At 33.3% G+C, this 23,246-nt stretch overlaps 1 protein-coding gene across 1 annotated transcript; it reads right to left on the bottom strand.

Annotated features, from left to right (window-relative positions):
• Window positions 1-1,174: 1,174 nt before the first annotated feature.
• On the bottom strand, window positions 1,175-4,345 carry LOC106780085 (putative kinase-like protein TMKL1). The gene is made up of 2 exons (XM_014668329.2): window positions 2,769-4,345; window positions 1,175-2,025 (listed from the first exon to the last, which is right to left on the bottom strand). The coding sequence occupies exons 1-2, from the start codon at window positions 4,189-4,191 to the stop codon at window positions 1,385-1,387; spliced, it is 2,064 nt and encodes a 687-aa protein (XP_014523815.1). The 5' UTR covers window positions 4,192-4,345; the 3' UTR covers window positions 1,175-1,384.
• Between the last annotated feature and the right edge of the window lie 18,901 nt (window positions 4,346-23,246).

Raw genomic sequence — 23,246 nt, 5'->3', positions numbered from 1 at the left:
ATGTTCAGATATCTAGTGGTGTCGGTGTGGGAAATAATGAGACTCCCTTTCTCGAGTTTGCCCATGAATGTTCAGTTCCCGGTAGATGGTTGGGTGTGTGACCCTTCAAAATTGAGATTTAGGGTTTGAGGCAGACACATAATCAAACTTAGAAAATATTTAAAGGACGGAGGATAAAATTATAATTTCAATTTTTAGATGTGTAACGGATACCCGCGAGTGTGGATAGTGTGATATTTGAACCCGACTGATTAACAAGCGAGTATTAAAATACTCGCTACCCTTATGCGCAGGTACCTCTTACCCGTGAGTACTAAATACCAATAGCGAATTTTATCCACGAGTATCTGCAAATACGGGTTTTTATGTCATCCCTACTTTTTTAGGTCCAACCCAACAAATCTTAGATGATTTTAGTCCAATATAACTTTACTTAAATTTGACATAACCAAATTTAACCTAAGTCTTGCTTAATTCAACTTGACTTAAGCCTAACCTAACTTAAGTTAAGATTAGATTCAACCCTCCCTTACATAACTTGGGTCACTTGGCTTAACTTAATCTAAGTTGGTTTAGCTTAATTTGCCTATGGTGTTATCCCAACCCAACATTATATGAGCTAATCGAAATCCATCTTGGTTTTCAACTTTTAAAATATAAAAAATTACCTAATTTATATTCAAAAGTATATAAATATAAATTTAATATAAATTCATTAAAATAATCCAAACATAACATAGATCAAGATAATTGTATATTGGTTTTGAAAATTTAAATTTTGTTATCCATCCCTGATATCGAGGTTCCATGTCTAATATCTATGGTACGAAAATAGCAAAGCCCCATGGTTTCTCGTGCCTTAGGACCGAGTTTTGATCATCTTAAAAGCTATGTTTCTACGTTGAAAAGCTCCTCACCCGAAAATGATCTCCGAATTTATTTTGGATTTCAAAGGACCAAGTATTGGGAAAAATTATCATTAAAACATTTAATAGGAAATTCATCGTGAAAATTATAGAACCAAAATCAAACAAAACCCAAGTTGTTCGAACAAGTCCCTTTAAATATTATTAGCACCCAGTCCATGTTTAAATATCATTGTTTTACAAACATGGCATTATATCAAGCCTAAACTTTGGTAGTTGAAGCACTGCACAGTTTCTAGAACCAGGAGTCTGCATAATTGTGTGATTATATTTGATTTCAAAAACAATAGGGGCTACCTAAAGCAAAGAGTTATGGAGCACAGAAAAACTAAAAATTACAGCATTCTCTAGACCATCATAAACTACCCTCTCATTCAGATGAGAAAAAGAGGAAAACACAACGTAAGTAGTAAGTGAAAAATCAATAGTTTGATTAATAAGCATGTTGAACTGAAACCTCAAAATGGTGTAACACTGCCACTTCTTGTTTCTGTAGGGCTGTATAATGCAGACCTGTTCCTTGGTCTATTCTCTTCCAACTGCCTCACAACTTCATCCATGCTTGGCCTCACAGAGGCCACAGGTGCACAGCACCCCATTGCCAGCTTCAATGCCTGCACCAACCCATCTTCCATAGGACTTCTTATCCCTTTCAACAGTTCCACATCAAACACTTCCATTGTTGTCTCCTCCAAAACTGCCACCTTCACCATTGAGGGCAAGTCCACATACTCACCACTTCTTCCATTCTTCCCAGGCTTCTTCCCAATCAAGATTTCAAGCAGTAGTATGCCAAAAGCATAGACATCCGTCCTCGAGCTGCATTTCTTCATTCTTTGAAGCTCCGGGGCCTTGTAGCCATGGGTCTTGGCCTGTGCCACCATTTCGTCTGCTATGGAAGGAATCATCAGCTTGTCCAGGCCAAAATCAGTTAGCCTTGCTGCAAAGAAGTCGTCCACAAGCACATTCTTCGACCTTACATTTGCATGAGTGATAGGAACTTCTAGTCCTGTGTGAAGATAGGCTAGACCTCTCGCTATGCCTAAGGCAATCTTGTGTCGTCTGGCCCAGTTCAGTACTGGTTTTCCGGCTTTAGGTTCTGTGGAAAATTAAAATCACAACATAATGATCAATGCCAAGCTGCAGTGAAATTGTTAAGTTTGATAAACGCAAACTACCATCTATGTTCACTAGTGAAACTTTTCATTCAAATATTCAGTGTGATGCTCGAGAAATTAGACAAATTATCCAAGGATAACCTTCAATAATGACATATCAGCACCCTATTGATAGGCTGCATAAATATTCATATATGATTACATTACAGACATAAGGAAGGATGCAACTTCTTGTTTTTACACAGTTATTGATTTTGGATTATGAATTTTCTGCACTGGGGGATCAAGAATGACATGCAGAGGACGCTCCACGTATAAAGAACAGCCCCGTTTCAGGAGTTTCTTATAATAGATATCACGATTGTTCAAAGATCTGTCAGCAGGTATACTTTCTTTTTTCTTTAGGCTGAAAATTCATCAGCACCTCATTTCAAGTGTTTCTTGCAATAGATATCATGATTGTTCAGAGACCTAACAGCAGGTATAAATTCTTTTCTCTTTAGGCCTAGAGGAGTTTTTAGTTGAAGAAATACTAATAAACACACTTTTAGTCAGACAATGAAAAATGTGCTGATTTCACTCTTCAATTTATGAAGACGGTTTTCAATGGTTTAAATGAAATTACAGTAGCAGTGCAATTTGAATTCTCATTTTGCAAGTGCATGTTTGAAATAAGAAATAATAACAAGGAATGCATTAGTGGAAGATTGTATCTTGAACAAACCATGTAAAAGATCATGAAGCGTTCTGAGAGGCAGATAGTCATAGATAAGGAGCTTCTCCCCTCTCTTCCCCTGATAGAAAGCTCTCAGAGGAATCAAATTCTCATGGCGAATTTTTCCCAATTGCTTTATAACTGACAAACATGAAGCCCTATCTTTGCAGCTACCTTCTCGCAACAACCTCAAAGCAATTGTGCCTCCATCAGCAAGCTTAGCCTTATAAGCTGTCCCATAACAAGTCTTCTCCAACACTTGCCCAGTTGCATTTAACACATCATCCAATGTCAAGTTCTCACCTCCAGGGAACAACATAAGCTTCCCTTCACCAGCTCCACAAATAGCATTACCACCATTCTCCTCATCTTCCTCTTCCTCATTCAACTCATCTTCACTCTCTCCACTTCCCTTCCTCTTCTTGTTCTGCATATACCCAATCAACAAAGAGGCTAAAACCACAGCTCCTGTCATCAGACTAATAACAATGCCAGCAACTGCACCAGAACTCAGTGTTGAGGTCCTAGCGCAGCTTGCCAAAGGTGGTCCACATAAACCAGGGCTATTCCCCTCAAAAGCATCCACACCAAACTTGGATTCTCCAAAGAAAGGCAAAACCCCACTGAAGTTATTGTGGGAAAGATTCAATTTTTCAAGCCTTAGCCCAGCAAGGCTTTGAGGAATTGTACCCACGAACAAGTTGTTCCCCAAGTCAAGCTGATTTAGCCCACCAAACTTTGTTATGAACTCAGGGAAACTCCCAGAAAACTTATTGCCTCCTAAATCAAGCAACTGCAAATTCTTGCAGGTTGAGTTGGGTAATGCAGGCTCAGAAACAGACCCAGATAGTGAATTACCGTGGAGCCTAAGGGAAACAAGCCTGTCACACAAGTTCCAAATGGACGGAGGAAGAACCCCACTTAGCATATTGTCACTCAAATCAATGTCAGAAAGGGAGGAGCTGTAGCCAAGCTCAAGAGGGATGGCTCCCTGCAATGAATTTATGTTAAGGTAAAGACTTTGAAGCATAGGGAAACCCCCGAGCTCTCTGGGGAGGGAACCAGAGAGATTTGCTGATGGGAGCTGAAGAGAAAGCAAGTGAAGAGAAGGGTCCTTGTGGAGTGTAAGGTTGGTAGATTGTGGAGAAGACAAGTCAGTGCATGAAAGAGGAGTGCCCCTGGAGAACACCCACTTGAGACCTCTCCACTGACAAAGTGGGATAGAGGAGTTCCATGAAGACAAAACAAGGTTGTCAGAGTTACCTTGCAGTGAAGCTTTGATTTTTCCCAAGAGAAGTTCAACATCAGAGGAAGTGGATGGTGAAGGGGACAATGACTTTGTGGTGGTAGTACTGGCTTTGCAGAAGCAAAAGAAGAGGAAGAACAACAAGGACATGGAAATGTAGAGAGAGAAAGGCTTGAGAAACGCCATGAACTATAGCGAAGCAGAAAGAGAAAGAGAGAGAGAGAGCGTGAGAGAGAGAGAGAGAGAGAGAGAGAGAGAGAGAGAGAAAGGTTGTAAGTGTTGTGTGAGAAGTTCAAAGAAAGAGGCTCTCTTTTCTGGGAAAGCTGACACGCTGTTGACTGAGAGTGTAACCAGTGTTATGAGGTTAAGGTCTCTGTCAGTGTCTCATGCTATGTTCATTCAACGGCTATGATGCAATTCTACAAATCATGCACCGTTTAATGTTTTTTTTTTTTTTTTTTTATAACTATACTAGGCTAAACATTCATTTCTTTTATTTAAATTGTACTATTACTTAACAGGTGTTTCGGAATTAATTTCCTACTTTCTCACTGTCTTTTTTATATTCATAATAATGACTGTATTAAAAGTTTAATATAGGTTCGTGATAGATTTATCAAAGAATTTTTTATATATTTTATTGCATTGCTTAAATTAAGGAATTAGGCGTGGTTTTCTTTATTTAAAGAGTCACTTCTTATAAATAAAAAAAGTAACTTGTTTTTTAAAATATTTAATTGAAAATTAAGTTCATATGAAAATAAAAAAAATATAAGCCACTTGAGTGTTGTATCATTGAGATAAAATATGAGTTTGTCGTTTAAAAAAAGGTATCAAGAGTTGAATTGTTCAGTTATACCATTGTATAAAAATAATACATTTTTTGCATAAAATCTATAAAAAAAAAGTATATAACTAAAAGTGAAGATATTATATAATATTCATGGGATAAATGGAAGTTAAAAAAATATTTTGTAAACAATATGATTAAAACAATAGTGTTTCATTTTAAGGTGAACATCCCACGTTTTAACAAGAAATGATGGTGAATTTGCATGAGGCTATAGATTTGTTAAAATTGTCTAATATGATTCAGAAAACAACTTTACTTAAAGTTTATTATTTAATATTTGAATAATACAAAACGTAAAACAGTTAATCGAATCTCTCCTAGACGATATTAAAATTCTTCAAAATGATGTTTTGGACAATAAGAATATTCAATGATTTTTCCCCTTTTGCTTTTTTGCAAGTCTTGTGTTATTATTTATTTGCTTCTGCACGCTTACTTTTGTAAAATGGCCTACAAGTTTAATATTGCACTTTGCACCCTTTGAGGAAGGTAAGGTTTTCTATGCAAGAAGCTACTACCTCTTTCTTGTCATTTCAAGGCAAAGATTGTGAACCCCCAATCCCACCTGGTCCTCACAGACCCATGCTCCTATCACCGTACACGTGTCCTTTATTGGTTTTCATTGGAGATCATGTGATTGGATATGAGGTGAGTTTGTATGAAAGAGCATGCATTGGATGTGCATTTTCGGGCACAATGGGATTCCATGTCTTGTGGGCCATAGAAGAATAGAAAAGAAGAGATAATGATAGTGAAGATTGAAGAAAGGAAAAAACAAGAAAAAGGTGAATTCATGTCTGATGAAAGAATAGTCGTAAGCTAAAGGGTGCACTCACTATAGTGACCTGGGAATGAAAGTGCAATGGAGATTATTAAAAAATGAAATATAAATAAGTGCAGTAATATGAAAGAGCTCAGATGATTCTATAATATATCCTTAAAACATCTTATTTTAAAATCATATGCTTACCTGTTTTAGGCTTTAAGGATATAAGATCTTATAACGACTTATTTAGTTTTTACTTTAATGATAGATATCATAAATCAAGAGCTTTATAAGTTTAGAGGTTCTTTGAGAAATTTTGTTTACGATGAGGTGCTTTTATTTCTTTTTTGCAATAATTATTATGTAATAAAGGTTACATAGACAAGTTACAATTAAATAGTTATAGTTAAATGGTTCTCAAAAGAATTGTATTTTTATTATTAACTATAAATTTTTATTTAGTAATAATTGGAAGTTTCATATTAATTAGAAATAAAATTAATTTAATTTATTGTATATAAGTAAATGTAGATTTCATTATACAAACTGGAATTAGATTTAAAATCTACTTTTTAACATGATATCAAAACCATGGATTAGAGTTTATCATAGTGAAGTTTATTGTTTGTTGGATCTATTATTCCATTTGTTATTGAACTGCTATAGGACCACCATTAATGTTTATGTTCAAGACATATATTCATTATGCAAGGTGTGTCTTGGAAATTCCACACCGACTAGAGATATGGTCAATTTTTACAATATATAAGTATGTACAAATTCCATCTTATAAGTCAATTTATAGGATTGAGTTAGACTTAAAGTCCACTTTTTAATCATAGTAAACATTCAATCCAACAATTGATATTATAGTCAAGATTATAAGTTCGATTTGTAGTGGAGCAATTTTTAAGGAGAACATTGTTCCATGAGCCATTTGGGTAATCAAGTCATAATCGAATGATGTTGCTTAAGTTGTTATACTATTAGGTAGAAAGAGTTGAACCCTAACATATGGCATGATTCCTTTTGGAACTTTGAATACAAGAAGGTACAAGCCTTGATTTTGTTGATACCAAGAAGGAGAAAGATTTTAATAGGCTTAAAGTTGTCTCAACTAACTATAAAGAAAATCTGACATACTTTAGCAAGAGTTGGTATTACCGATGGTCAAATTTCGTCGCTAAGAGATATATTCCTTTGGTTATCAAAATTTATCAACAGATTACCGACGGCCCGTATTTTGTCAATAATACACGTGTCGGTAACAATTAATGGCAAATTCAATCCTTTGAATAGAAAAGTTATTTTTGAAACTAGGTTTAAGTAAAAATGTAGACTCTTATTTTTGAAAATTAGGTTAAGTCAAGAAACTGAAAAGTTTATTTGAAATTGTCGATAATAACCCATTTGTCATAAATGGTAATTGATTATTCTATAAACATTTTCAAAAAATACATTTTCTCACTGTGATAATCGATCACTAGTAGTGATAATTGATTATTATAGGCTTTTCTGAAAATCTGAAATTAAATGGGATAATGGATTATCACTTATGAGAATGGATTATTCCAAAGCATTTTTGAAATATTTTAGTACTTTCTTGAGTGATCTTATACAAATTGTCTAAACTAAGTCCAATACATAAATTTAGAAAACTTTTTACAAAAGCCTAAGGCTAAACTACAAGTCTTCTAATGTAATTTGTATGTTTTGAATTCTTTGATGTTGCTTTTTATCATCATCAAATTATCATGTTCTTCAATTCTTCTCTTTTTACTAACAACATGCTTGGACGGGATTTTATGATTACACGAGTTCTAACTAGAAACTTATATTTTCTAAAAACAAGTGTATTGTTGAATTTGTTTAAAGACAATGACTTAAGAAATATTGAATATTAGTATTATTTGATGATTCCGGGTTGTTGTGAAATATCCTTATTCAAAGTTGAGTGTTGGAGAAACACTCAGACCAAAACATGTTTATTTTTGAGTAAGAAATTGATAAGGAATACTTTCAAAATTCAAAATTTTCTAAGTTGTTGGTTCTATTAGATGAAAGCAAGCATGTAATTCTTGAATATGTCTCATGAGACAAATTAATAACTCAAGTGATATTTAATGCTATATAGGTACTTATGTCCTAAAAAATCTATGAACACTTAAATGATGGTATATAATGTTTAACATATGGAATAAGACCTTGATCAGAAGAGAAATTATAAAAAATTTCTCTCATATAGGAGTTTAGTTGTTCAAGAGATTATTTAGACATTTAAAGAGTGTCAATTCTCTCTCTTAAACCATTACTTAAGTGTTAGAGTTATTACACAAGAGATGAATGTTATCATTTAAATGATCTTTTATGGCTTGAGTGAGGGAGAATCAATATTAATTTCTTCTTCCATAAATGAATACCTCTTAAACAAATGTATTTCTTAAACAATATTGTTTTAATGTATGATTTAATGATTTTTTTAAAGCTGTCAAAATGGGTCACAATCCGCGGGCCAATCCAGCTCACCACGTCGAGTTAGGTTTAAAAAAATTGTATTTTTTTATGCGGGTCAGATTTCAACCCGGCTAATTTAAACTCGGCTCATCCGGGTTGAACCCGTGGTGGGCTGAGTTGACCCACCAACCCATCTACCTAATTTTATTTTATTAAAATTTAATTTTAATTTTATAAAAAAATATTTATTATTATTTTTTGCTTAAAAAAATTATTTAAGTTTCCTATTTCCAAAACTAACTAAACACCCATATTGAGATTGGGAGTGAAATTTGTTTACAGATAAAATAATAATCAAATTAACTAATGACAAAAAATTAAAATCACAAAATCTCAATTAAAAAAAATAAAAATCAAATATTCAATAAACAAGAAAAAACTAATAAAAACTCAATTAAAAAATTTATAAGATATATAACACTTAATTAAGTTAATATTTGATAAAAGAATTTACAAATGTACCACAAATGGTTAATTTCTTTGCTTAAATATGTGCAAATACAGTTAAATCTTATTTTTAACGCTATTATATCCGACCATTAATAATTTCTTCTAAAATTTAAATTTATTAAATATCAATAATTTTGGAATAAGAATAAAAGGTTAAAACATCAATAGTTGTAGAAGGGAGAGAGAATCGAATAGTAAATATATATGTTATAAGTTTAAAACACCAATGTATTAAAAATTTAAGTTTAAATGTATATTTCTATATAAAGTATATATTTTTATCGTCAAGAAAAATGTAAAAAATAAAAGAAAATTCGTAGAAATACTTTGGAATTCAAACGGCGATTATTTTGATGAAGAAGATAATAATAATATCAACAACTATGGTCTCTTATCTTGTTGATGTTTTTGGTAGTCCAAACACAAAATATACGCTCACATCAACTCATGGTTGGTTTAGTACAGGCAATGAAGATAAATCATGCGCAGCACTTTCTTGCAAGAATTTAATCCCATTAACCATAAACATCCTTAATCAAACAATGAAGAATGTATGGTATAGAGATGAGCTGAACGGTTAACATTTGTAATTTTTTTGATCTGTTTTCTGTGTCGAGGTTAAAAATTAGGTCAGTACTAAAATTATTGAATATTGAGTTATAATTAAACTAGTTTTTGAAAATATTATGTTAAACTGAATGATTAAAAATATTGATAATGAATAACAAATTAAAATTAAAGATAAAATCGTTTTGGTGGAAGTTTGATAATTCTAGATCTAAGATACTGTGATGGAATTCTATTAGAATTTAAGGTTGTATAAAAAATTATAACAAAATTTAATAGTCAACCCATGATATTAATATTTATTTTAAATAATATCTATTTTTCTCTTATTTATTTCAACGAGATTCATTCAACTTATTAGTTGGACAAGTTTAGTGTCCATTTCTGTATGGTTAAATTTGATTTAGACAAAAAGGCATAATTGCACAAGGGTCATTGAATGTACTTAAAGAGACATTTTGTTCTAGAAAAAGAAAATTGGGTGTCATCGACAATATAACCAAATGGATCCTTAAAAATACTAGTCTTCAATTTATCTAAATTATGTCATTATTTATGACTTATTAATGTTTTATTTATATTTATTAAATCTCTTCTTGAAGGTTTTCTGATTTTTATTTAATAGACAGCCATTTTAATGGTAAAAGAATATAAAATTGATTAATGATATTTTCTTTACCAGCATAAGTTTTAAAAAATAAAGTTGTATAAATTATTCTCAACCTAAAGTTAACCTTCTTTGTCACCCCCACACTAATAAGTTTTTAAAACCTATAAAGTTTAGGTTCAAGAAAGTAGGAGGAATGTTAATTGTATTTTTTAATTTTAAATAAAAAAAATTATAAAAAAAAGTAACAAATAAACTCATTTTGTAGAAGATAATATTTATTAAAAATTAAACTTTAATTTAAATTTAATTTTTAAATACTTGATATAATTCATTTACTTTTACAATTTAAACCCATATAAAAATTAAACAAGAATATTTTTAAAATTTAAATCTATAAAAATCAATCCAAAAACTTGTAATATTTTATACTCTTTTTGTTGGATCAGTAGAGTATATACGCAACTTTAAGGTGATTTTGTTTTTCGTTTCATTCTCTTTAATCAGTACACTCCTATCTTTGAGCTATTCGGTATTTGTGGATTTCCTAATCATCTAAGACGGTTCGATGTCACTTGCAAAATGTACTCTGATGCTTAAGTCAACAAGAGTTTAAGGCCTAGGTATTAAATGCAATAATCAATTGTAATGATCTTTTACTTACTACCATAATTATGCTAGTTGTGCACCTGATAAGTCATTCTACGGATCGGTTAACCTTCATAAGGATTTGAAAGGGAGGCGCTAAGGCCTTTCTTCATTGTCCTAAGCGCCCAGCCAAATCAGGGCGATCGTTTGAAATTCAAGTTGACCTGACCGATACATGTTACCCTAGTCATGTATTTACTATACAAAGACTCCCTAAGCTCGAGCGATAAAGGACTCACTACATGGGTTAATGATGCTTATGATTTGGTAATATCATTGATTGGGTAAATTTGAAAAAGTGGTTGTTAGAACTTGGGGAGTTATGATTCCTCGTTTTGTGCACTGTTAGTTCTGACATCAGATGTGAAACATTAGATCTCCCCAATTGTTGATGCATCTTGATTTGATTGTTTAGAAGATGTAACTATTCAAATCTTTTTTTTTTCTAGGATGACTATCAACATTCGCCTTTGTTCTTCACTAAGATCGACATTAAGTCGAGTGTTTTATCCTTCTGCTCGGTTAATTTTGAGTTCTCTAGTTTCCCTTTATGGCTCTATATATTCTTTAGTATTGGTACATAGGTTAAGATCTGTCATTGCCATCTTTAATCGGTGGACCTTCTTGGATGTGGCATATAGGGTGACCTTTAGGCCTATAATATAACATTCTCTTGCCACCTTTTGGTCTGTGTGTATCGTGCAGATCCTACCTTTGTCAAATGGAAATTTCATCGTGAGGTGAGGTATGGATACTAAAGTCCTGAAGGTGTTTAGGAATGAGTGGTCAAGCAACAGATTATAAGATGTGTTCACTTCTACTGAGAGATACTGAATATGGAATTCTTTTCAGCTAAGTTCGCTTCCTTATTATGTTTGCAAATCCAGGTACCCCATGTATCCTTCCATTCACCAGAAAATTCAACAATATGCTCATTATAAGGTATCATGAGGTCTTCATATATGACCATTTTCTTAAAAGTTTTCTAATATAAAATGTTGACCAAAATACCTCATTGATCAATACTTTTCCAATTATTTAAAAGTGAGAAAAGACATGCTTTTGACGTGCCTTTCCACAGGTTCATTGTTTTTAGCTCTTATATGTACCTTTTTTGAGAAGATGTTGATTATCTTCTTCTTGCAAATCCTCTCAAAATTGTATTAATTATAAAGTTGCTCTCCTAAATTGTATGATTAGGTTCATCACATGGTTTCTTGGCTGGTCCTAATAAGGTCGAGGTGGAGGGTACATGATCCTTTACGCCTCCTCCTTGTTGCAAGGTTGTATTTTCTGCACATAAGGTTTTCAATTATTCCTCATATCTGTTTTGCATCTCATCCATCTGGTTCTATAGGCTCCTCATAATCTCTTTAGGGTCCATTTCGTCATCCAAGGATTCTTCCAGTACAACGTTGCTCATCATATTCCTTGTGCTCACCATGCGAGTTTAAAAGTGTTTGTTCAGTCCCATAGTGAGTGCCAAAATGTTTCTGTTGGGCTGGTCGAATATCTGCAACTCCGAGGTGGTTCAATTCTCCACTTTTTTTTTCTCTCCAATATTGCACTCCTATCTTCGAGGTTATTCGGTGTTCTTGGATTTCTCGTTCATCTAAAATCATCAGGATGACACTAACAAAATGCACTTTGATGCTCAAGTTAGCAAAGATCGAGCGCTTAGGTATTAAATATAATAATCAATGTAATCAACCACCTTACTTTGGTTCTCTATTACTACCAATCTAATTATGGCCCAATTATCATTTAACTACAATTATCAGACTGATTTGCACTAATCTCTATAAATATTAATCATGCTAAATACGTACTCGATCGATCATTCTGCTGACCAATAGGCCTTTGTAAGGATTTGAAAAAAAGATGCAAAAGATTTTTTTTCATTACCATAAACGTCTAACTATATCGAATCGGTAAATTGACTAATAAATGTTATCCCAATCAGGTATTTATTATACAAATACTATTATACAAACATAGATTAAAAATATCTTTCTAAACATTTAACACCATTATACAAACATAACCTTCCTACTAAAAAATCGTTAGTTTATAAACATGCATCCATGTAAATTAAAAACTTTAGCCGCTAACCTAATTTGATAATCGAATTACACATGACTTTGCAATGATAACCAGCATGTTAGGTTTGTGTGAATGAATAGTGAAAAAAAATGGCACTTGGTGGTAAATAGTTGTGTTGGATTGAAAAAGATGTGAAAAATTGATTGAGATAATCTTGCAAGTCATGATGGCATTTCCCTTTTCCATCATTTGTGTTAATCTACTTTTTGAAAAGGCTTGGTAACATGTTTAATAGAGGGTTTATATAAGAACCTATGGTTCCCATTAGGTCCTACAAAGTGGAGGCAAGTGCGCATAAACAAGTTTGAGTGGTTTTGTTTCATGCAAAAATAATGAGCAATGACCAAAGATTATTTTATTTGATAATGACCTCAGCATGATTACTACAAACCCACTATTCAATCTCACGCTCGTCAAACCTTCAATTATTTTCCCTCAATTTTCCTTCTTCTTTCTTCCTAATCACTTCTTCATGTCTACTCTTCTATTATATTTTTTTTACCCCTTTGACTCATTTTGTGCCCCATAGAATATGGTGTTCCTCACTGAGTTTGTTTCTTTTAAGGGAGAAGTTATTGGAATCAAACGTATCTGGATACGTTTGATTTCATTCATTTTAATTTAACATAAAATCTTAATTGAATTAATTCTATACTTTTAGCATTTGATCTGTTTTTTTGTAGTTTTTTATTTTAAAGTTTTTAAAATAAATAATAAATTTATTAAATAAAAAATATTATATAAATCTGAATTGAATTAACCCAATATTACATTTGATCTGTCTTTGCAGTTTTTATTATATATTGATTAATCTTTGAAAGACATTGTAATGTTATTGAATGAAAAGATATATTATGAATACATACATACATTATAACTATAATAAAATTAAAGTTTGAAACAATTTTTCAACAGATAAATTTATATATATTTATTGATTGGTAGTTAATTATTATATTTTAATACAGTGAGTAGTTTAGCTGCATTGATTTGGTTCAGTTTTGATTCTTGATTTTTTAATTTGAATTTTTGTTTCTTCAAAATCACATTGATATTGTAAAGCAATTGTTGAAAACTTATGAGAAACTAGAGACGTTGTTGGTCACTGCTTGGATGAGGTATTCTTCCAAAGGTTTTGGTTACCCTAAGTTATGTTCACTCTGTAAATACCAAAATGAAAAGATGGTTTCTGCATTTATGTATTTTTCTGAACCCCAAATGATAATGTTTTTGATCTTTATAAGCATGTTAAAGAACAGTGACATTTGCAGAGCTGTCCAAGTGATATTCAGTGTTATAACAAGAATCCACACCTGAAGAACTGAATCCACCGCGATAAGGTTGTTCAGCATGCTGGGAACATACTTTTTCCAATGGTACAGAACTATCACAACATGTGAACAAACATGTTCCTTCTAATCATTCATTCCTTTTTCTTCTTCTTTTTTCTTGTTTTACTTTTCTCACACATTTTCCATTTCAAATCCAATCTCATTGTGTTTATGCCTCAATCTTGTTTAAGTTTTTATGGGGATTTTTCTTTTTCGTGTGTGGATTATTATTGACCAGAGGAGGTCCTTGGCCAAAAGTTAGAAAGGAAGTTGGATGTCAATTTAGTAATTGAGATAAAAAAAATGGTTAATAATTAATTATATAATATAAAATTTTAGATTAAATTATAGTTTCAGCTCCTTCAATTTGATATGTGATGTAAGCCATTCACAATTGCTTATAAGAGTTACGCATAAATAAAAATATCATTTTAATATAGGTCTTATAATTTAAATTTGAAAATAGTTGTTTATTTAAAAATTCTCTACAATTTATATTTCTTTTTCTCCAATTTAAACTACTTATACGTTAGTGCAGAGAGAAAAGATACAATTGTGATTATTTTAGACATAGAGTTTCAGTTATACAATCAAAACATATCAAAATAGATGTTTGGATTTTATAAACCGAGGTCAGTATCTTGTTTTAGTTCAATAAATCATAAATAAATAATAATAGAATTTTAAAAAATTGGGATTTGGCATTGGTTAGGAGTATAATCGAGGTCAAATACTCCTTTTGATTTAAAAATATGATTTAATATTAAAAGTATTTGGCTTCAATTCTAATCAAGTAGAGAAAACTACATCCGAGAAAGATAATAATTTCATTTATGATAATCCAACAAAATTGCTTGATCACAATCTTAATAATATTGAGGTTAATACTAAGAATGATGAGCAACATGGTGATGTTGTTGATCAACAAGTTGAAGATGAAGAAATAATTCAATTTGATGATTTTGAAGAGGAACATGTTATGTTACATGATGATGATATTGGTGAAACACCTAAATTACCACAAGTCTCTACTAGGAGACCCAACAGGTTGATAAAACCATTTTTAGGTATCCTTTTGATGAGTTAACCTTGTTTGACAATGAAGAACCTAAGTGTTTTGAAGTAACTTTAGTGAGTGGAGAAAAAAATAGTTGGTAGATGTAATGTAAGGTGATATGAAATTTTGCATAAAAATCATACTTATGACTTGCTAAAATTGCCACAGGAAAAAAGAGCTTTAGAGAACAAATGGAGTTTTTCGGTGAAGCTAAGAAAATAATTCTACATATCTAAGATACGAAGCTAAAATAGTGGTGAAAGGTTTTAGACAGAGAAAAAGTGTTGATTTTAATGCAATTTTCTCACCTCGGTGAAAATGTCATCCCTTATAACTATACTAAATTTATTTGCTAGCCTTGTTTGTAGGTTGAGCATATGCATGTGAAGATATCTTTCATGGTAATTTGGAGAAAAAGATTGACGTGAAACAACCTGATGATTTTCTTATTGAAGGCAAGGAAAAACATGTGTGTAGATTGATAAATAGTTTATATGGTTTGAAGTCGATTCCAAGATAGTGGTACAAGAAGGTTCAGTCATTTATGTGTTGTCAAGCTTACGAAAGGACTACTTATGGTCATTATGTCTTTGTTAAAATGTTTTCTTATGATAACTTGATTATCCTGTTGTTATATGTTGATGATATACTTATTGTTGGAAAAAATATTTTCAAAATTAACAGGTTAAAGAAGACACTAGGTAAGTCTTTTGACAGGAAAGACATAGGAGTTACTAAAAAGATTCTTGACATAAGTATCTCATGTGATAAAAAGGAAAAGAAGATTTGGCTATGACACCAACATTACATTAAGAAAGTGTTGCAAAGATTTCAAATTCAAAATGTTAAAGTAGTAAGCCTCTTACTACTCACAGTCTTTCAAATAAGGTTGAAAAAACATATATGAGGATAGTTCATTATGCATTTATGGTGGGTATTTTGATGAATGCAGTGGTATGAACTTGAGCAAATATTGCACATGTTATTGGTACAATGAACCAAATTTTGCTAAATCTAGGTATATATAATTTAAATGATATGAAATGAATTTTGATGTATTTTGGTGGTGTTAGGTTTATTAAGGAGGATGTTCATTGGAGAGATACAACACTAGTGAGATCTAAGTCCAACCACATAAGGGATCTAAGTCCAAAACCTTAAGACAATGTGTTAATGAGTCTTCACCTTTATATGCTGCTTCACTTTCTCATTTCTATCCAATGTAAGACTTGAACTCACACTTGGAATCTCAGTAATTTTCTCCCTCAAGAACGAGTTCCTTCCACATTGGTACATTCCCCTCCAACGGAAGCATTCGAGTACCCATTTTCATATATCGTTCATCTTAACGAGATACGCTTACCTAAAACCCTTGCCAAGAAGACTTTTGATATAGGGACCATTGTACTTATCTAAGTCTAACCTGACTTTGATACCACTTGTTAGGTTCATCGGCTGGGAAGACATAACACCAATGAGATCTGAGCTCAACCACATAAGGGATTGACACCACTCTCTACCTAAAAAATTAAGGCAATGGGTTAATGGGTCTTCCCTTTTATATGTTGCTTCATTTTCTCATTTTTATCTAATGTGGAACTTGGATTCACACTTGGATTCTCAACCTATGGTACTAAAGATTTAAAAATTTTGTTTTAGAAGTGATAAACATACTTTGATGAATTACTCAAAAATAGTTGAAGACATGGATTCCAAAAACTTTACTACAGGCTATTTGATTAAGTTTCTAGAAGGAATTATGAAATTAAATAAAAATAAACAACTGTGACACTTTATTCAAATCAATTAAATAAAATTTGATACAAACTACTCATGTAAAATTAAAGGTACTAAATGACTAATTAAATGCTACCAAATAGGAACATTGACAAATACTAAAAAAAATCTAAACATATTTGCATAGATTTGTAACTACTCTAGAACTCATTAGCTCAACAACTTGTAGTTTGACATAGTCATGTTATTATAATTGTTTTAACTTTCTTCTTCAAATGAAAAGGTTTTTCTACCACATCGAATTCATCACATAAGAACCAAAAACGAGAATTTATTGATGCCTACAATCTGTAATATGATCATGTGAAGGTACATACCAAATTTCAAGATCTTTCCTTAACACCATATCTCTAACAAAATGAATATCGATTTCAATATGCTTTGTTCAAGCATGATCAAAATGATTGGAAGCAAGAGCAACTGCACTTAAATTATCTATCCACATAACTAGCCTTGAAGGTAAACAAATGTCAACAGAATGAATGGCAAATATATGCAATTATATATTTATTTGTAATTGTTATTCTCCTAATTAGAATAATTAGTTGTAGTAAATGTATATGACAGTTCAGCTTATTTAGTGGGCTGAAAATCAGCTTGACAGATTGTAATTACTTGTATATATATGAAAGTTCTCCAGCAAGAGGAGAAACAGTTTTCTGGCTCAATCTTCTCTAAATCTAACATGGCATCAGACTAGGTTACGATCCCCAAACCTAGTTTGCGTTTTTTTTTTCAGTCTCGTTCTTGATTCTCGATTCTCGATTCTCGATTCTCGACTCTTGACTCTCGAACTCTCGATTCTTGATTCTCTGTTTTTCCTAGCTCCACGGCTTCCGAAAAATATGATGTCTTGTTCGTTCGCCTTAACAAAAAAAACTACTCAGCTTGGGCATTCCTTTTCCAGATTTTTGTCACCAGAAAAAATTTGTGGGGTCATGTTGATGGCAGCACTCCTACTCGTAACAAAGACAAAGATAAGGTCGCTCATGCTCAATGGGCAGTCAAAGATGCTCAAGTCATGGCCTGGATTCTTGGTTCCGTGGATTCGAACATTGTCCTCAATCTTTGTCCTTACAAGACTGCAGCTCGTCGATTCCAGCTTGAGCACAACATCGCTAATTTTAAACAGGATAGTATCTCCATCTCTAATTTTTACTCTCAATTCATGAATCTTTGGGCTGAATACATTGATATAGTTTATGCAAACTTGCCTTCCGAAGGTCTCAGTTCCATACAAACAATTCATGATACTAAACGTAACCAATTTCTTATGAAATTGCGATCTGACTTTGAAGGTATCCGGTCCAATCTCATGCATAGAGATCCCGTCCCATCGTTGGATGCATGTCTCAATGAGTTGTTACGTGAAGAACAACGTCTTCTTACACAGTCCATCATTGAAGAATAAAGATTGTCTACTGTTCCAATAGCATATGTGACACAATGGAAGTCACGACGTCATGACATGAGTACTATTCAATGTTTTAGTTGCAAGCGATTTGGCCACTATGCTTCAACCTGTCCAAAAAAATTCTACAACTACTGTAAAAAGGATGGTCATATTATTAAGGAATGCCCAATAAGGCCACCACGACGACCTGCAACAACTTTGACAACCACAACTGTTTCTTCTATTCCCAACAGTTATGCTAATCCAGCACATGTCCATCCAAGTTCTACTACTGGTTTTCCAACTTTAACCCCTGAAATGGTTCAACAAATGATACTTTCAGCTTTTTCTGCTTTGGGATTATCAGGTAACTCCTCTTCCCCATGGTACTTTGATTCTGGGGCTTCCAACCACATGACCAACAATAATCGATTCCTTACTAATATAAAAAACTATGCGGGGAATTTGACAAGACATACTGCTGGTGGAAATCAATTGCCTATAACAGAAACTAGTGATATTTCTTCATATCTAACAAATGTCTTTGTTGCTCCTGGTCTCACCAGTAATCTTATTTCTGTTGGTCAATTAGTCGACAATGATTGCCGAGTTTAATTCTCATAGTCTGGTTGTTTTGTGCAGGATCAACACTCAGGGAAAATAATCACGAAGGGGCCTAAAATTGGATGTCTTTTTCCCATCCATTTCTCGCTGTCTCCAAGTCTTTCTTTGCCTTTAGTCTCTTGTAATTTTGTTGTTGTTGATCACCAAGTGTGGCATAAGCGCCTTGGGCATCCCAACTCAAATGTTGTCCATGACATGTTCAAATATGGTTTTCTTGGAAATAAACACACCCCATCTCTTAATAATATTCATTTTGATTGCATTCCTTGTAAGCTTGGCAAAAGTAAAATTCTACCTTTTCCAACACACCAGTCGACTGAAACACAACCATTTGATATCATCCATAGTGATGTTTGAGGAGTGGCACCTGTTACGTCTCATGCTAATTACAAATATTTTGTAACTTTTATTGATGATTATAGTCGTTTCACTTAGGTATACTTTTTACGCTCAAAAGATGAACTCTTTTCCACTTTAAAATTCTTTAATGCTTATGTCCAGGCCCAATTCTCCTCCAAAATCAAGATTCTTCGCTCTGATAATGGGGGGAATACACATCACACTTATTTCAGGAATTCTTGCAATCCAATGGCATTTTATCTCAAAGATCATGCCCCTCAACCCCCAACAAAACGGGGTGGCTGAACGGAAAAATCGTCATTTGCTAGATGTTGTCCGCACTCTTTTATTAGAGTCACACGTGCCATCATGATTTTGGTGTGAAGCCCTTTCCACTACTGTTCATCTTATAAAGAATCTCCTTCCATAAGTAATGAATCTCCTTTCACTAGATTATTTGGGCACCCACCCGATTACTCCACTCTTCATATCTTCGGTTGTGCATGTTATGTCCATCTTCCTCCACACGAACGCACCAAGCTCACTGCACAATCTGTTGAATGTGCTTTTCTTGGCTATTATCCTCATCAAAAGGGCTTTCTATGTTATGATCCTAATCTTCATCGAATTCAGGTATCTAGAAATGTCATTTTTCGAGAAAGTGTATATTTTTTTTGCAAACCATCATGACTCGTTCTCTTCCCCAAATTCTGTTTTGCCATTGTTTTCTAATTCTTCTGTATGTCAATCATCATCTAGACCTCTATTGACCTATCAAAGGCGAAATACTACCACTCAACATCACCTTGCACAATCCCATAGGCCCCTTCAAGATAATTCCTTGGACGTTGATCCAGTACAAGCTCTCGCACCAGAACCGGCTGCTTTACGATGCAGTTCACGCATTAGTAAGCCCCCAAAAAGGTATATCTATTCCATGACAACAACATTATCATATATTCATATTCCTTCTTCTTATAAACAGACAATGAAGAATGATTGTTGGTAAAAAGCTATTAAAGGTCAACTTCTCGCTTTGGAAGAAAATCAGACATGGGATATAGTGCCATGTCCTCCATCTGTTAAACCTTTAGGCAACAAGTTTGTGTTCTCCATAAAGCTACGTTCGGATGGCTCGATAGACTGGTACAAGGCGCGACTGGTTATGCTTGGAAATAAGCAAGAGTATGACCTTGACTATGACGAGACTTTTGCTCCAGTTGCCAAGATGACCACTGTGCGCACTATCCTTGCTTTTATTGCATCCAAATCTTGGCCATTTCATCAAATGGATGTCAAAAATGCATTCCTCCATGGTGACCTTAAGGAGGACGTTTACATCACACTTCCTGGTGGTATGTCAACTCTCTCCCCGAATACTGTTTGCAAATTGAAACGCTCTTTATATGAATTGAAGCAGGCCCCAAGAGTATGGTTTGAAAAGTTTCACTCCACTCTTCTTGGTTTTTCTTTCAATCAAAGTCAATATGATCCACCACTCTTCCTTCAACGGACTCCTAAAGACATCGTCGTACTTCTTGTTTATGTGGATGACATTGTGGTCATTGGTTCTGATCAAGATGCTATTTCTAGAATCAAGCAAATGCTACATTCAAATTTTCACATGAAAGAGTTAGACCATCTCAGTTATTTCTTGGGTTTAGAGGTGTATTACCATCCTGAAGGCATTTTTGTAAATCAGCATAAATATATTCAAGATTTGGTCCAGCTAGCGGGACTCACCAATGCTACCCCTGTTGACACTCCAATGGAAGTTAATGTTAAATATAGACGACACGAAGGAGAGCTTCTTGACGATCCCACTCAATATCGGAAACTAGTTGGTAGTCTCATCTATGTGACTATCACTCGCCCTAATATTTCTTTTGTTGTACACACTGTTAGTTCATGCAATCTTCGAGACACTTTCAGTTTTCAACAGTGCAAAACGTATCGTTAAATATCTCCTTGGCACCTCAAGTCGTGGTTTATTCTTTCCTGGTAATTCATCTCTTCAACTCCAAGCTTATAGTGATGATGATTGGGCTGATTGTCCAAACACTAGGAGATCAACTACTCATTGGTGTATGTTCCTAGGGAATGCTCCTATTTCATGGAAATGTAAGAAACAAGATTCAGTCTCCAAGTCTTCCACTAAAGCAGAATATCGTGCAATGTCTGTTGCTTGTTCTGAAATAATATGGCTACGTAGTCTTCTTACAGAGCTTGGATTGTCTCAAGCACAACTCACTCCACTGCATGCTGATAACACCAGTGCCATACAAATTACAGCAAATCCAGTTTACCATGAACGGACGAAACACATCGAGGTCGATTGTCATTCTATCCAAGAAGCGTATGATCGTAGAGTCATCAATCTACCACATGTCTCCACATCTGTTCAAATGGTTGACATTTTCACTAAATCATTGCCACGCTAGCGTCACAATTTTCTACTTGGCAAATTGATGCTTGTAGATTCACCAGCATCAATTTGAGGGGGATGTCAATAGAATGAATGACAAAGATATGTAATTATATATTTATTTGTAACTGTTATTCTCTTAATTAGAATAATTAGCTGTAGTAAATGTATATGATAGTTTAGCTTATTTAGTGGGCTAAAAATTAGCTTGACAGATTGTAATTAGTTGTATATATATGAAAGTTCTCCAGCAAGAGGAGACACAATTTTCTGGCTCAATCTTCTCTAAATCTAACAAGAAAAATAAAATTCTTTGAGAAAACAAATGATCCATCACACTTTTATTGCAAGATTAGCTGGGTACCTATATTCAGATTTAGTACTTGACCTAACTACAACATGTTTCTTCTTAGAAGACTAGGAAACCAAAGCATCATAAAAGTACACACAATAGCTTGTAATCATCTAGGCAAGTTGCCTAGTTTAGGTAAGAGAATCCACTAAAGCATAGACAATCACTACATTTATATATAATCTAGCTAAAACAGTTTCACTTAAGCAGTGCAAAATTCTTTTCAGGGCCTGCCAACGGATCATGGTTGGTTGTTGAAGAAGTTGACTTAGTTTGTTCACAGAGTAAGCTATATCTAGTTGAGAATGTGTGTGATACTGAAATTCTCATATAATGTTTCTATATGAAGTTCAATTTTTCATAACTCCTCCCTTCTCTTTAGACATTTTTTTCCCAGTAGAAAATGGTGTTGAACAAGCTTTAAAATGATTGATATATGCTTTCTTTAAAATTTCTTGAATATATCTTAATTATGTAAGATAAATCCTTCTTCCATCTCAATATACTTCAATTCCAAGAGAATGGTGTCCATTTTGGAAATAATCTAGTTTTTCATTCTAGGTCAAAACATATTGATGTGAGATATCATTAGATATGCAATGCTTTGGATGCTAAGCTGTTAGAACTAGATAAATTTTGTATTGATCACAATGATGTTGATATGATGACTAAGGTACTGTCGAGATAAAAGTTTGGAGCTTGTTGAAAGTTGCCAAATTGGTGGGCATCTCATAGTTGTGAGCGGGGAATGTATGTATTGACTCTCGACTATGCATTTAAAAAGTACATTCTAGTCAAATCCATTTTGTCTCGCTTAATCTAAGTGGCGATGGGTCTTCGAGGTTTGAAGAATGCAAATTTTAAAGCTTTTGGAAGAGAGAAAGAAGATAGAAAACTAGTTGGTGTACATATCAAGCCACCTTAACAAAATTATGATTATTATTTTATTAATTATTAGATCAAACTGAAATTTTGTCAGAATGCTCATTGAATATGTTTTTTATATTGAGTGTTGGGATCTTCAATTTGTGACTTGAAGTATATGAAATTAGTCTTGTCCTATTACTTTATTTAAGTGTTTTTTTTTATTTCATTCATTGATGTATTGGGTGGTTGAAGCTTTTTTTTTTTTCATAGATGTATTGGGTGGTTGAAGGCATTTATTTGTGTTTGTTTTATTTGATCTTAATAAATCTTGATCGACCACCTTGTATTCATGAATTTTTACTTTTTCTATTGAAAGAATTTTCTCATATTAAAATTGTATTCATGAATTTTTACTTTTTCTATTGAAAGAATTTTCCACTAGTGCAGCGAGGGGCTTTCACCGCGGTTATTTTTCACTATAGGTCGCGGTTTAGGAACCGCGGCATATTCAGCCGCGGTAGTAAGTCAAAGACTTTAGGCCGCGGTTA

Source organism: Vigna radiata, unplaced genomic scaffold (genome assembly GCF_000741045.1).
Source record: "Vigna radiata var. radiata cultivar VC1973A unplaced genomic scaffold, Vradiata_ver6 scaffold_382, whole genome shotgun sequence".
NCBI lineage: Eukaryota > Viridiplantae > Streptophyta > Magnoliopsida > Fabales > Fabaceae > Vigna > Vigna radiata.
Note: the sequence above shows the minus strand (reverse complement) of the source record. Positions and strands in the feature narration are given on the sequence as shown.

What these genes read in the sequence shown, in the direction of transcription:
- LOC106780085 (XM_014668329.2), bottom strand. Translation starts at nt 4,191, where the DNA reads ATGGCGTTTCTCAAGCCTTTCTCTCTCTACATTTCCATGTCCTTGTTG. An exon ending in GCTTCATGATCTTTTACATG is followed by an intron (nt 2,026 to 2,768) that starts GTTTGTTCAAGA and finishes AATTTTCCACAG; the next exon opens with AACCTAAAGCCGGAAAACCA.